The 15,442-nt window shown below is 36.6% G+C and overlaps 1 protein-coding gene across 1 annotated transcript; it reads right to left on the reverse strand.

The window, feature by feature from the left end:
- Positions 1-9,395: 9,395 nt before the first annotated feature.
- crip1 (cysteine-rich protein 1) lies at positions 9,396-14,839 on the reverse strand. Its single transcript, XM_079852961.1, has 5 exons — positions 14,435-14,839; positions 10,374-10,468; positions 10,093-10,150; positions 9,757-9,809; positions 9,396-9,664 (listed from the first exon to the last, which is right to left on the reverse strand). The coding sequence occupies exons 1-4, from the start codon at positions 14,472-14,474 to the stop codon at positions 9,769-9,771; spliced, it is 234 nt and encodes a 77-aa protein (XP_079709087.1). The 5' UTR covers positions 14,475-14,839; the 3' UTR covers positions 9,396-9,664; positions 9,757-9,768.
- Positions 14,840-15,442: the final 603 nt, after the last annotated feature.

Below are 15,442 nucleotides of genomic sequence, written 5' to 3' on the forward strand. Positions count from 1 at the left end.
TTAATAATTACAATAAGTAGGCCTATATATTATGGTAATATAAATAATACTAGAATAACACATGGGATTTAAGAGCCATGGCAGAGTATTTTTATGGAATAATGACTTAAATTGTTTTATATATATATGAACATTCAGCTTAACACCAACTTTAATGTTTGCCGTCAGATACGGCTTTGGAAAGACTCGAGGGTGATTAAATGATGTTAGGATTTTCCTTTTTGAAAAACTATTCCTTTAATATGAAATGGTGACCTCGCTAATGCCTTCAATGTTTTTGACACTTTCTATCTTTACATGACAATCACTTTTTTCAAAGGTCTTTTTTTTTATACTCGGCAGATTATAACGGTTGTCCTTGATATAATCATTTATTGTTGTTATCATTACTGTTATTATTAGCTTTGTACGGTTTTATTACAATTATGTTGGGTTTTTGTTTGGGGGGGTGGGGGTGGGGGGCGGCATTCTTTTTCTCATTTGACTTTTAGTTTTAGACGTTTGCTACCTGTGTTTAAGTGAAGATTGCATATACTTGCTGAGAGCGTGATTTATAAAACCACACTGTAAGTGCAATAGCAATAGTGGGACTTTTGAGTTCACTCCCACTCCAATTTTTTTTGTTTTAATTTATTCTCAGCGTCTTTGAACAAAAGTATTAGATAATCAACTTATGTTTTAGTGTAAGAACAAATGTGAGATCTGATGGTTGGTGAGTTTAAGGGCAGTTGCAAGCAGCTTGGGTTTCTATCTCTCTACTAGCCAAACACTTAAGCACTTGGCTTTGTCTCCATGGCAACAAAGAGTCTTCTTTTAAAGGATAGGCACACAGGGGATTTCACAGCCAACAGTAACAGCTCCAATTATTGCTAATAACACAGAAGTCTTCTATGCAGTGTGTGTGTGTGTGTGTGTGTGTGTGTGTGTGTGTGTGTGCACGTGCGAATGCATGTGTGGCTGTGTTTATTTGCATGCATGGTTGTGAGTAGTTGATGCACCAAAACAGTTTCAAACTCAAAGCCAAGTGAGAAAAAGAAGCTTCCTAGAATATTTAATGTCTTTTTTGTTATTTTTAAAAATATATATATTATATATACTTGTTCATATATGTGAAAAGACTGGTTTGCTCTAATATGAAGATACGGGCATTTGTTGAATGATTTAGCCAAGCTTTTTGTTATTGTTATTGTTGTTGTTATCGAGAGATGAATATTCAGAAAGGACAGTGAAATTAATTCGGGGAATGTTGTAAGGGTGCACCTCCTGTTTCTGTCTTTCATTCAGCCAAGGGAAATTCTTCTGTAGAGGAATATAAAGTATGAAAAAGGCTTCTATAACTGTATGCACACTTTCTATGCTATTTTCATATGGGCTTGTACACTAATGATGGCTGTGGAAAGAACTCTGAAGTGCTTTTTACTACAGTATAACTTATTGTGTTTCAGCTGTGTTTTTATCATGTGTTTTAGAATAATAAATAAGAAAAAAAAAACACAATAAACATGACAATATTTGTAACAGTATTTGGGGAGGAAGAGTGTATTATAATTGGCAAAATGATGTCTAGAGGACATGAATAAAAAAGATCAAGATAAGAATTTATGTTTTTATTCTATTTGTTTCTGCAGCACACTGAATGTCCACATGGTGGCATTGTTGTCTACCTTATTTTTCACACTAGAAAAGCTACAGTGATCATATGAAAATATGCAAGTGAGAAAAAAAATCGTATGAATGAAATTAATGAAGTATAAACCATTGGTTCATAAGAGAAAATCTACATAAATGTGAAAATAGAATAGCAAGTGAGGCTAATGGAAATGTATAACTGCAGGTTACATAACTATTACTGAAAGAACATCATAGCAAGTTTAAATGCAGGGTAGGCAATTTGTTCAATACATTTTTTTTTGTCAAGCTGGTTGAAAGTCTCGCATCCTGATAGCAATCACTAAGTTAAGTGTGGTTTAAATGTATTTATATCTATATATATCATCTGTGGAAGGCGTACGTTTGTCCAATTCGGACCGAATGCAATGATACGATGTCCTACCTGCCTGTCAAAGTATGTATTTTCATAGTTCTGCACATCTTCCTCGTGCAGAGATCACACAACAGCATCACATTTCATGTTTGGATGGTTTGACAGACATCAGTCACCGAGCACCGCAACCGAAACAGCAGCCACCTTTTACTGTTCCTCCTGAACCAAAACAACGACGCTACTTTCGCCACTATTGGGAAGAGATGGAAACCCGTGACCCAGTCGTGACTCGAATTTATGGTTTTCAATGGCACTATCAATGCGGAATTGAATCTGCAGCAGTCAGGTGGTACAGGTCAGTGCTCTTTGAGTTGTTTATGTTCATTATTATTGTAATGTTATGTGCTTTGAGACATAGTTTAACGCCGTCTCTCGTGACGCTTTTGTTTGCACCCTGTTGTGTGTTAATGTGTTTTGAAGGAGGCTCTGAAGGGAGGGTGAGACCTTATTTCAAAGCTAGCTTGCTATTGCTAGCCTCTCCGAAAATGGCCTACATTGAAGTAGGTGCGTATGTCAAATAATGAAATGTTAAATGTGAGACTCACCAAATTGATTCCCGTTCCTTTTTGGAACAGAAAAGTATTCCATAATGATGAATGAAAGGAGTTAACTTTACAAATCGAATGATAACTAGACTTTGGGGTGCTAATTTGTGTCTAACTAAATTAACATATTCTTAAAAACTATGAATACAACAAAATGCCGTAAATTTCAGTTTTTAACAAAACAAGACTGACATGGAAGGCTTAACACGTCAGAACCTTATCACATAACCAGATCAAATCAAATACAGTAAAATGAAATAAAGAAATAAAACATTGGGGGTGGAGGGCGTTGCATTTCATACTGCATTTCTGAATAAAACAAAACGGTGTGTGTGTGTGTACATGATTCACATAACACACAGTTAATTGTGCTTAACTTTGCTCGGGATTTCAAACGTTTTTTCTCTACCACTGGGTGGCGCCAAGATCTTCCAAATAAACCTTCATGACATCTTGCAATCATAGACAGTATCCAGTTGTTTCTGTTTTAAGCATCCATGCAGATGGAAACCAATTATGTAATTTTGTCCAGAACATTCCGATAGATTAACAAGATTCATCTTAGCTAAATATGTGCAAACAAACAGAGTATTACAAACAAATATGTCACTTTATACCTTCAAATGAAAGGGTAGGCCTACGTTTCACAGAGCTGTATTTAGCCATGCGTGCATATGAAAAGTCAGAGCAAACTTTTACTGCAAAACCAAAACCATTTGTCTTAACAAAGAAATGTTGAGAACACATAAACACCACCTGCACACTGACCAGAGCCACCAATCATACATCCACCACATACTGAGGTTTGTTGCGATGATGAGAAACTTCTCGTAGGTGTGTTGACTGTTGCTGCGGTTCTGTGCAGATTCTGGGCTGTGTAGGTAAAGAACTGACTGATGTATTTCAAAGTGTGCACCAGGGGATTTTGGGAGAGACAAACGAGAACAGTGTGAGGTGGTTTCGTGCACATTCTCTCTCCCTTTTCCACCCACTTGGAAGAGATGCAGAGAGAATATGGCCAACATAATCTCTGTCGAGAGAAGATTGCAGTTTTTCTTAGACAACATATGGAAGCAGTCAGAGATCATAGGGGATCAGTTTTGTCTTATAGAAGGATACACAAAGGAATCTGCAATGTCTGCAATGCAAACTTCAGGTAAAGTGTGTTTGGAGGAAATTCCACCATGGCCATTTGTAACAGATTTGATCGGTTTGTTCATTAATCAGTGGAAAGCCCACAAATCTCCATCGCTTGGCCTGATGTCCCTCAGGGCATGTTATAAAAAGACATCAATACAAGAGAGATGTTTACTGGCATCAGATTGAGTGGTCCTGTAATTTTGTGGAAAGTTGTGGAATCACGCTTGAAGTGTATGGAGGAAGAGCTGCTTTAAATATATAAATCTTGAAACAGATCCACTTAACAGATGTTTGATGAATCTCCTGACTGGCTGAATCTCAAAAAAAAAAAAAAAAAAAATGTTTAGGTTCAACACACTCTCATGGCAGTTCATAACTGTTTTGCAATTTGAATTGAATTGGTGGCAAATTTGTATTTGTAAGATCTTTTTGTAGATTTTTGCAGGATCTCAAACTTTTTTTTTTGTACGATTTGCTTATGAGTGTGTATTTAGGGGTGGACTTTCATACTTGTTTCTAAAAATCATGTTTCAGTACATTTTCTAATGAAATCAGGTTGCCAGGTCACATTTTGCTGAAGCTCAAAAGAAAAAAAAAGAAATCAATGAGAAATTATATAAAGAAAATTACTGTATTTTGATTACCATTTATATTTATTTATTTATTTTCAGTGGTGATTCTCATTACCATAATACAGTAACTTGTATTAATGTTTTAATGGAAAACAGCATAAAATTAGTACAACAAATACTATCTTTTTTTTTTTTTTTTTACACATTTTTGTAATAAGAATGAGATTTTTCTTGCAAATAATGTCACCATACAAAAATATATATATATTTTAAATTTAAATTAAAAAGGTCATATTTACTGTCTTACTTTTGACAGATTTTTTATGATTCACCTGCTCCAGAAAATATCATGTACACTATTGTTTTTCTAATGTAACATATCCACTGAGTCATAAACAGTTGCTGTGTGTGTGTGTGTGTGTGTGTGTGTGTTGTGTACTGTTTAATGAGTATAACCTCTCTTAGTAATTAATTTAATAGACACATTGCATCTTGGGGGAAAAATACTCAGAAGGTAGTGGACCAGAGGGAAAGTCTTGCAGTTAAATTCCCGTTATATTTACAACTAAACCTACAATTATAGTGTAATTTGCACTGGATCCCATCTTGTTTTATCACTTTCTTAACAGAAGGACCGTGTAAAAGACAATGGGAGGCTGCCTGCAGGGAGGAGTTCGGACTTGAATTTTATCTTTCATTTTCAGTCTAATGGACCCTTTTCACAGAATGCGTTTCCACAGTTATTCTAGTATTTTTGTTTATATTTTCATTAAAAAAAATTATTTACATTTATAACAGTATTCTGTTATCATATATTACATATTATAAACTGTATACTTTTATTACTATGGCATAAAATTACAGAGAACTGGTTAACGCTGCTGCGTGCATATTTAATTCATTTGCTATTAGAGCAAATGGAAACGCAAAAAAAAAAAAAAAGTTGTTGTAGATTCTGTAGATTCCACTATAGAAGTTTACCATAATTTATTACAGAATGTCAAAGGGATCCATTTTGGAATAATATCCACTGTTTTTCTTACTATTTTTTAAAAATAGTATGCAGTGTAGAGTGTATAATGTGCAGTATTGTGTAAGTATCCTATATTTCAAACATAGTGCAAACATAGTGCAAGGATATTATCACATCCGGCCTCTGGGATTTTGCAGGAAGCCCACCCTGTTTGCTAATTAACACAATAAGAAAGACAGATGTGCACCCCTCACACCTCGCAGGTGCCCGTAGATCCTCTCTCACTCCACTCTTATTAACACACACTGACTGACTCATTAAACACGATGAGAAATGTGCAGCTCATCGCAGCAGATTGCTTCCAGCCTTGCTTCACCGTTTGTGAGGAGAGAGCAGCGAGTGAGTGAGGGTGGATACAATAAGATCAGACTGAAGGGACAGAACATTTAATTCAACAAATATTATGTTGTGCCAAAAGAGACGAGGACCAGATTCAACATCAAACCACAGCTTCTCCCTCATGTCACATTCTGGCAGGGCTGTCTGCAATCAATAGAACTCTGTTGTACTTTCTCGGACAAATTTATGCGCTTGAAAGATTTATTTGGAAAACCTTTTGGAAAATTCATTCCATGTTGAATGGTCTATCGTTGCTTTAGTTACAGCTTCTCTGAGCTCTGCACAATGAAACTAATCACACAGTAATAATTTATGCTTATTGTTGATTATTAAGTTTTAGCTGCATAACTTTTTGTAATCCCCACAAAAAAATCTTAAGAATTTTCACTCTAATCCCATTATATTACTCAAACAAGTATTAAACTTTGACATGTATGATACTTAAAATCATTCATGTTGTTCAGAAGAGATGTGCTATTATTTTTCTAATTAATCAGACTTATGCTTTTGGCTTCATGGAACAGGCAAAAAACTATATATTTAGGCTACATGAGCCATATGGACGTAAGCCCGAATTTCAGATAGACTTTGAAGTGGATCCTTCGACTCGGGCCACCTAACAACTGCTTACAAACATGCTAACAAACACTCCCAACACCTTAGCAACCCCATCACAACATGGTATACAACAACCCAAGAGCATCCTTAAAGTTATAATACTTCACTTAAAAATTTAAATTCATTTATTCACCCTCAAGTTGTTTCAAACCTGTATGGATTTCTTTCTGCTGCTGAACACAAAGAAAGATATTTTGAAGAATGTTGGTAGTATTTTTCTTCCTTTCTGTAAAAAATAAGTAACCATGTTGCAGATTATTACAGTACAGGGAAAGCACTAAAACTGAAAAGACAAAGTAGGGACATGCTTTGTAAAAAGGCCCATTTGAGAAACCGAAAAGAAAATAAGTAGTGTGCTGTGGTAAAAATGTCATTTTTAAAACAGAGGATAAGCTGAAATGTGCTGGAAACGGTATGTACTATTACTTGTTCCATGTAGTTGGCTACAAACTTTTATATGAATTCCATAACTCGTGACTCTGAGCATCTTAATAACACATAAAACGGCAGTGTTATTCTTGGGCAAATGTAATAATCCCCTTTGGTCCGTTGCATTGTACTGCTTGCCCATTTAAAGTCACTTTCACCAAAGGAAACTTGAAAAATATCCTTTCATAAAACCGTTGAAGGAAACTGTGCTGCCGTTGCAACCCCGATGAGTGAAGAAAGCGAGAGCTTGATAGGCTATACAAGGCCATGCAAATTTAGATTAATTGGCAGTTTCTCTATTTGAGTATGTATACCGGTATGCAAGTTTATCACAGATAATAGTTTCAGTTCTGTTATTGCATCGAAAAATCTGAAATTTCCTTCCTGTGGGTTGCAAGTGTGAGGGTGTGTAGGCTAACCTGCACAGCTGTGTGATCTCAATTAAATTACTATAAAAATAGATGCATTTCAGTATGTGCGCGCTCAATACTTCTTTCTCTGAAAAATATTTTAAATAGCAATGCAGGGAGCAACCCCTTTCTGTCTGTCTCATTCTTTCATTCCAGATCTCACCATGATAAAGGATCGTTGTTCAGGGGCAAATGCTAAAGAGAGACATGCTGAGCCTTGGCCAAGTCACTCACTGTTGGTTTTTGTTTGTGTCTGTTACCATAGCGACCGCTGTCCTCTGACCCGCCATCAGCCGATCTGTGTTGGATGGTGGGAAGGAGTTGAAGGGGTGTAGGCACACAAGTCAAACAGTCACAGACTGGAAGTGACACTCCCTTTTGAAGCTAGTCACCTCAAAATGTATGTGGGATTCAGCATGTGTTCATTCTGGTATGTTACCATATAAGGGTATTCTAAATAATTCAATAGTTACCGATTAACCCTTCAGGCAGGTTGTTTCCTGGTCTGCCATGATTTGGAAGTGGCTGGACTCTGAGGCATTACTCTAAATTAGCACTGCTTGCATGAATCTGTTTCATGTTTTTGGAACTGTGTCAGTGATGATTAGTTTTTCAATATAAGCTCAACATCTGTTGCTTCACCTCCTTTCAAAGTGGAAATTGCTCTGTTAAAGAGCCATTTTGTATGGTGGGGCAAAGGGGGTAATATTAACACTCGCCAAGTGCCAAATAAAATAATAATAAATCGCCAGTTTTTGGCCTAAAGCTTTTCTTCTTCTCCACGTGAAATATTTTTCACACTAAAATGAAAACAGAAGTAACAAAATCATGATGTATCATCATATATATGATGTTATAGGCTAAGTGACACATTTTGTCACAAATGTGTAGGAAACTATCATTAGCTGCACTGACATGGGCCCTAATAATCCTTTTGTAACCACATCAGTCGGAATGAATTGGCCAAATCTTGTAAGATGTGAATTAAAACTTTTCTAATCAGTTCGATAGGAAATGTAAACCGAAACTGGAACGTTCTGCGTATGTGCAGTGACACAAAAATAGCGCAATGAGTTGGCTTCGTCCGAAATCGCATACATCCCTACTATATAGTAGGCGAAAAACAAGGGAGGGGGGTTTGTGGGGGGAAACCACAAGCAACATAACTTAGAAGTTTTGGAAATGTTGTTTTGAATTTATTGTACCAGTATGTAAGACTATGTTGTAGTGTGTGTGTGTTTGTGAGGGCTTGTGTGCGATGTCTGAGGGCAAAGTTTGGTTTTTCAGCAAGAGTGAATGGTTCATTTTGACCTGAAAATAGGATGTTTGGGGAATTGGGTGAGAGGTTATTGATTTGTGTTTACTGTGTTTTGAGAATTCGAGGCATAGTTTCAAGAAATGTGTTTAAAGCTACACTGTGTAATTTTTTAAGTTGATTCTTAGCAAAAAACACTTTGTTCTTTCAAAATGATATGTGCTTATTAATGTGTAATTACTTCTACCAACTAATCAAGTATTCTCGTAAGCGTAGAATCTGCAATTCAGAATACATACTAGTCGCTCGAATGGCGGCAGCCATGTTGCGCCTCCATCTTGAAAATACATTAGCCAAAGAGGGACATACCTGGAAATTCAAGCTTTGCCTTTCGCGTTTTGACACTCAGTGGCACCGTGACGAATGCGAGGGGGAGATTACTCGCGACTGCCGGCAGATTTGAAATAATACGGCCACCGTAGGACTTAAAACGCCCTCGGAATGGGAGGGGCTAGAAAGTAATATTCAGTTGGTAGTCATAAACAATTTCACCGCTAGATGGGAGAAAATCCTACACAGTATAGCTTAAAGCAATCGAAAAAAACTGTAATATAAGCAGCACTGCATAAGCTTTGTGTGCTTGACGTCTCCTGATTAGGACCCAAAATAGATCGATATTAAGTCTGCTTTTTAAAACAAAGAAAAGAAGCAGTGGTAGGAGAATGGTAAGTAGGTGCCAAACTCTGTATATTTGTGCAGTGTCTGTGTGTCAAAAGATCAATTCTGATTTAAAGCTTGTGACATATAAATGCACACATCAACCCGACTTTATTTAGTGTTCAAGTAAACACTATGTTCAGATTCATCAATCGGAATGATTTCAAACAAAGTGTCCGTGTCAAAAGGATAATAAATAAAAAAACAATGCAAAAATTTGTTTCATGGATGGACAAAGATATTTATAATATATTTCATCATTTCATTTGAGGAAAAAATGTGAGGGACAAGAAGAGGTTTCAAACATACATTTAATGTATAATGTTCAGTTTATTTATAAAGAGGTCTTTGACTAGTACCCCAATGAAACATCATTGTGTGCTGCTATAGCAGACAACATTTCAAAAAAATAAAAACAGATTATACAAATTAGTACTTTCTAAAACATGGCATGGCTTGGTCATTTTGTCTTTGGTTTAACAATATGTGGATAAAAATAGTGGCAAAAACAAAAAACAAAAATCAAGCTCTTCTAAAATCAAGCTTATGGAGTCAGCAAAGCCTGTAAATGGAAAAGAAGAGTACAGTTAGTGCATGTCACGTCATCTACTTTAAGTATAGGTTAAATTGATCATTTTTATTTTGTAAACTCACCTGTGCAATTGCCTATTTGAATGTGTGGCTCTCAGTGCCGCCACGTCCAAAACCTGAGGGCAAAAAGAGAATTAAAATTAAACATTCATTTTAGGACACTGAGAATTAAAAACACAAAAAAAACTCTCTGGATAAGTGTAAGGGAGACATTTGCATTAAGTACCACTGGATAATGCAAGAAATTTGAATAAATTCACGGGATGAGAGATTGTACTGTCCCACAGCTGTCCCCAGTCCATGTGATTATGAGGTGAAGCAGTGGTCTATGTCATGTGATACTCTAGTTTAACAGTAACCCTATACAGCACAGTAAAATAATGCATTGTAGGAACGTACCTTTAGGTCCAAAGAGTGCAGCGTAGCATGGGTTGTTACAATAGGGCTTCCCCTCATGCTGTGAGGTGAAACACATTAGTCAGTACATTAACGGACTTGAACGGGGGCTATTATGCAAGACCTTCCTCAAGACATAATACTCTGACAGCCCAACCCACTGAAGTGTTTATGTAAGGTAAAAGTATGCCAAAAGTTAACTGGACTCCATTAAGTCTGCCTGGAACATTAATCTGTCCCAGTAAGAGGTTGGCAGTACGTGTGTAATTCTGCTACTGACTTACCTCTGCATGTGAGCCAGCCGACAGCGTCTTGTTGCATTTCTCACACTTCAGACACGGTCTATGCCAGTCTTTGCCAAGTGATGACACTCTCTCCGCTGAAACATTAATGATAAACATAATTGATTCATAAAACCACATAAGCCAACATGGATTGATTTCTGCAGAATTGCAGTGCACATTATTTACTAAATTTCCCAGCCCCTTATTCTTTATTTATTTAATTTTTTATGCATTTTGTAGACGCTTTTAACCAAAGTGACTTAAATTGCATTTCGAGGTAGGCTATATTTTTTATCAATTCCCAGGGAGTTAAATATTTGGCTTTAAAGGTACTGTACCAACCCCTTCCCCCTCCAGTGATGCCAGTTCTTAGCCAAAATATGTAAATTGTTTAATAAATATTTAAAGGGATAGTTCACCCAAAAATGAAAACTCAATTTTCATTTACTTTTGTTGTTTAAAACCTCTGTGACTTTCTTCCATTGAACACAAACGACATTTTTAACAACGTCTCTGACTTTTTCTGACTTATAATGAGTGAAAGTCAATGTAGTTCAGTGCTGTTTTGGACCCCATTGACTTCCATTGAATAGACAAAAACAGTTCAAAGTTCTTCAAAAGATCTTCTTCTATGTTCTGAAGAAGAAAGAAAGTCAAACAGGTTTGGAACAACATGAGGGTGAATGAAAAATGACTGAATAAATTTTTTTGGATGATCTATCTCTTTAAATAGAGGTTTTAAATTTTGGTTGGAATCATTGGTGGGAATAGGATATTTATTTAACACAGTTTAACGTTTAAATCCATTTATCTGAAGTGCAAAGATTTCCTCTAAAAAGTCAATGCAGAATGTTTGTTTCCATCTGGGCCAGTTTATGACCTCATCGACAGCTTGGAAGAATCTAAATGATCACTCATTAGCCGTAAAGTTGTTTTAACAAAAAGAGTCTGGGGAATACATAGTCAATCAGACGTGGGAAAATGAGTTGATTTGGAGCCATTATGTAGTTCAATTAAAGTCATGATGAGCTTTTAATGTCAACAAAGCTCAATCTGAAGTCTCAAATCTGGCAGATTTTCTCTGCAGTCCAGCGCGCTACAAGTCTTGTCAGATTATTGTGTTCTCATGACGGCGAGAACATGGGTGGGTGTGGACGCTGTATGCAGGACACTCCCAGAGGAATTCTTTCCTCCCTTTCCCTTTAAAAGGTCCATAAAGAAGTCTTTATCTGCAGCCCTCAGCAGAAAGATTTCTCCAAACAACCCTCATGATGAACATCATAAAAGAAGTGGGAAGGGAAGACAAAGTCATGCATGCTCAGGCGTCTCCAGTTAGGGGAGGTGCTCGATCGTGTCTTTTACGAGGGAGGTTTTGGGCAAGCATCTATATCTCATGGACGCCAAAGACTGTCTGAAAGCATGACCACTCTGAAAGATGTCAGATTTATGGCTTCAAGAGAAGAGCTTTGTTTGGCATGCAGAAACCAAAGGATGGACATAGAGCAGATTAACAGTTCCCATCTGTGACATACATGTGAAAAATGTGATGAGGTGATGGCAAAGACCCCAGACACCAAGTGATGCTTCATACTTTATGTAGTAGGCAGAGTGTTGAAGGATAACACATAACACTACATAATTCCCATTGTTATGGACTACCGTGAGCGGCTATAATTGCATATAGCAACAGCTGTAATAAGAGTCATACTCATCCCAGCTCAGCTAGTCAGTCACACTACGGTGGATGACACAGGAAAGTCTTTTGTTTAGTACTGGACTGTGAACTCATGATCCAGACATACTGGGAGAGAATCAATGGTCCATGTGAGAAAGAACATTTTTAAAGGACAAACAAGGCCGAAAGGAATTCACCAGGATGGGTTTGGGCCCTTGCAGTGCTGCCAAGAAATAGTTTGGTCATCTGAGCCACACCTAAGACAGTAATTACTTAACTTCCCTCAGTCAAATACACAGAGGAGACAGTAATCTCTCTCTCTCTGTTAATGCTCTTTATCAATGCAAAGTGTCCTAGACTGGGTGTAAAGTCTACAACACAGAGATTTGTAATCTGCAGCTGAATTACTGCCGTCTTTATTCTGCGTGTTTTGTTACATAACATATAAATGGAGAAACTGTTTCTCATGCAAAGAAGAAGGAATTGGGGGGGGGGGGGGGGGGGAACATTAAATAACAGTAGTAATAATAATAAAAATAACAACTATCATTATTAATATGATTTAATATCTTATTTATTTTAAATGTTTTTTTCAATTACTTGCAGAGAATTTTTTTATTTCTCAGAATAAACATTTCAGAGTAGCTAAAATGTGATTTTTTTTCAATGTTAACATATTTCCACTCAGAATTTAAACTATCAAAACTTTGCTCTGTTTGTTTAAGCGTCCTGACCAGCCAGACAGAGCAACAGTGACTCATACCAACTGTGTGATTTTGGGGCGGTACTATCTGTTTGACTGACCAATAGGAGAAGTTTGAGGGGAGTGTTTGGGAAACCTGTTTAAAACTGTCATTATTATATTATTACAGATCTGTTTGATGTTGATAAAGAAAAATAATAATGCCACACTTTACCTATAAACTTGCAAGTATTGTAATTAAAACAAATCTGTGAAAGCGAACCACAAAATTTTCCGTCTGAATTTTCAGTGCCTTTGAGTTATGCCATACTTATATATATAAATTGAAATTACACTTCAGAACACCCACTTTTTATTTGCAGTTTTGGAAAAGCTGGAAAATTATGTTATTTTGATTATACCAGTATCTAATCTCTATCTTATATCTTCACGGTGGATTTTCTCTTTTCATCTCTGAGAGGCTGCAGTTGTTAATGCTTCCATACGAACATTAAATAAGTCAGAGTGAAGAAAGACCAGCACCAGCCACATGAGGCAGTTTTGTAAGATGGAAAAGTTACAGGTTTAGAGAACACTAGCAAGAACAGGATGGATGATGGTGTGAGATGCGGTATAAGGGCTTTATCTTACTTCAGAGAAAATGTACATGTAAATTATATAAATACCAGATTAAACTTTTAATTAAATGCTGGCTTTGGCATTTTTTTTAGAGATCGATTTTGAGTTTCAAAGTGAATAAAAACATCGGTAACTACAGTGCTGGATGATGGAAACCTACCACAAACAGCCTGGCATGTTTATATTGGCTACAAATGTTCATTAATAGCAAAGAAGAAAAAAGTAGAATGGTCTGGACAAAACAGCCCAGACTTGCAGTATGAGAGTCTCGGTGGAGAAGTTTGGCATGCTCAGAAACTTTAAATATTCACAAATTAATTTTTATTTTCCATACATTTACCATATTATTTCCCTGTAATTCTTTGTTACAGATACATATCTGATTCAAATAATAGCCAAATAATAGCCTAAAGTTCTTTAAACCATTGTCTTGTTGCCTTCACAGTATAGAAGTTATTCAAATAGTTTGTTTGAATACACAATGCAAAAAGGTTACTTTACAATGTAAAGCCGAATTTGACATTGCCATTTGCATTGTTAGCCTCGGCTGTGCTGACCCCTCTCTGGTATTTATGTTATTATTATTTCTTTATTATTATAAATAAAAAATAATGTAAATGACACATTCAAAGTATGATATATTTTCTGTATTTCAAAACTAAATTAAGATTTAGTCTAACCACCCTACAACAACATACAGTAGCCTACAACCCAACACTTGTGCAACTCTCTATTACATTTAAAATAGTTTATTCAAAGTTTTTTTCTATACTTTATTCTTCATAACGGTTTTATTGCTGCAAACATGTCTGCACAAGCTAATTTTGTGAAGGCTGTTTTGCAAAAGTTTCAAGCAGGAAATAGTGTCCACATGCATCAGTTGACATCTCTCTTCCTGATTAATCCCTCGTGCAGTTGCATTCAAACTAGTTTACACATTCATTTAAACATCGAAATATTTATAATAAATTATACAACAACACTACTTTGACCGTCTTTTCATCCTTTTCCTTAAAGTAAAAAAGTAGACTGTATGTAAATATGAATATTTCACTGGAGTCTTACCGAAGTACACTTCTTTCTCGCACTTGGGGCATTTAGGCATGTTTGCGGTGATTTAGTTCCTCAGAGGAGAAAAGTCCAGCTTGAATAGAGTTGAGATGGAGTCCACCTGCACACTGCCACGCCTTTGGTGTGAGACTATCTACTCTGCAGCCTTATTTATAGTACTGTGGAAATAGTTTGCACACGGTCACCGAGAGCGCGAGAGAGATAGAGAGCGGGAGCGCGCGTGTGTGCGTACACGAGAACGCGCCTTGATTCATCTAGATACTCTTCGTGGTTTTTACTCAGTAGGTTATTTATTTGGCTTTTGATTAACAACGGAGATTCATTGCGTGTGTGAATAACCTCAGGTTTCCGCTTAAAGCAGATGACTTCTGTGCTTGTTTGAAATGAAGATGGAAATGTGACACACAGATTAGAAATATGATCCTGTACTAGGTACAAACCTTCATTCCATTCAGAACGATTCTTTTTCAGAAGAGACCATGCTGAACGACGCATTCATAATCAAACAGCCATGTAGAACGTTGGTGGCCATCTGATGTCTTCATAAAGTGCCAGACATGCTGGTCATCACTATTTTGTGTTTTTAAATAGTTTGTTTTTACACAGAATAGCCAGAGACAAAAGCACATTTACTAGGCTACTTTCTCATTCATTCACTATTATGAATCTGGCGCATTAGAACTGTATGTGTATGTCTTTGAGTAGCTATTTCATGAATGCCTATGCGTGTTAACATTAAGTAACATCAGTATTTGATAGATCAAATATTTCCTGAGAGGATATAGGTGTGTCTCTGCCTGCCCAACCCCTGGATTGATAAAATGCACCATGGCAACTGCTCAACATGTTTTGAAGGGCAGCGAAATACATCATTGATGTACAAAATTGAGTGTCATTTATGTATCAGTGACATTCATTTATGTATCAGTGACATTGATCCATCAATGACACACACACACACACACACACACACACACACACACACACACACACACACACACA

The sequence above is a fragment of the Squalius cephalus genome (assembly GCF_949319135.1).
Source record: "Squalius cephalus genome assembly, chromosome: 20".
NCBI classification, from domain to species: domain Eukaryota; kingdom Metazoa; phylum Chordata; class Actinopteri; order Cypriniformes; family Leuciscidae; genus Squalius; species Squalius cephalus.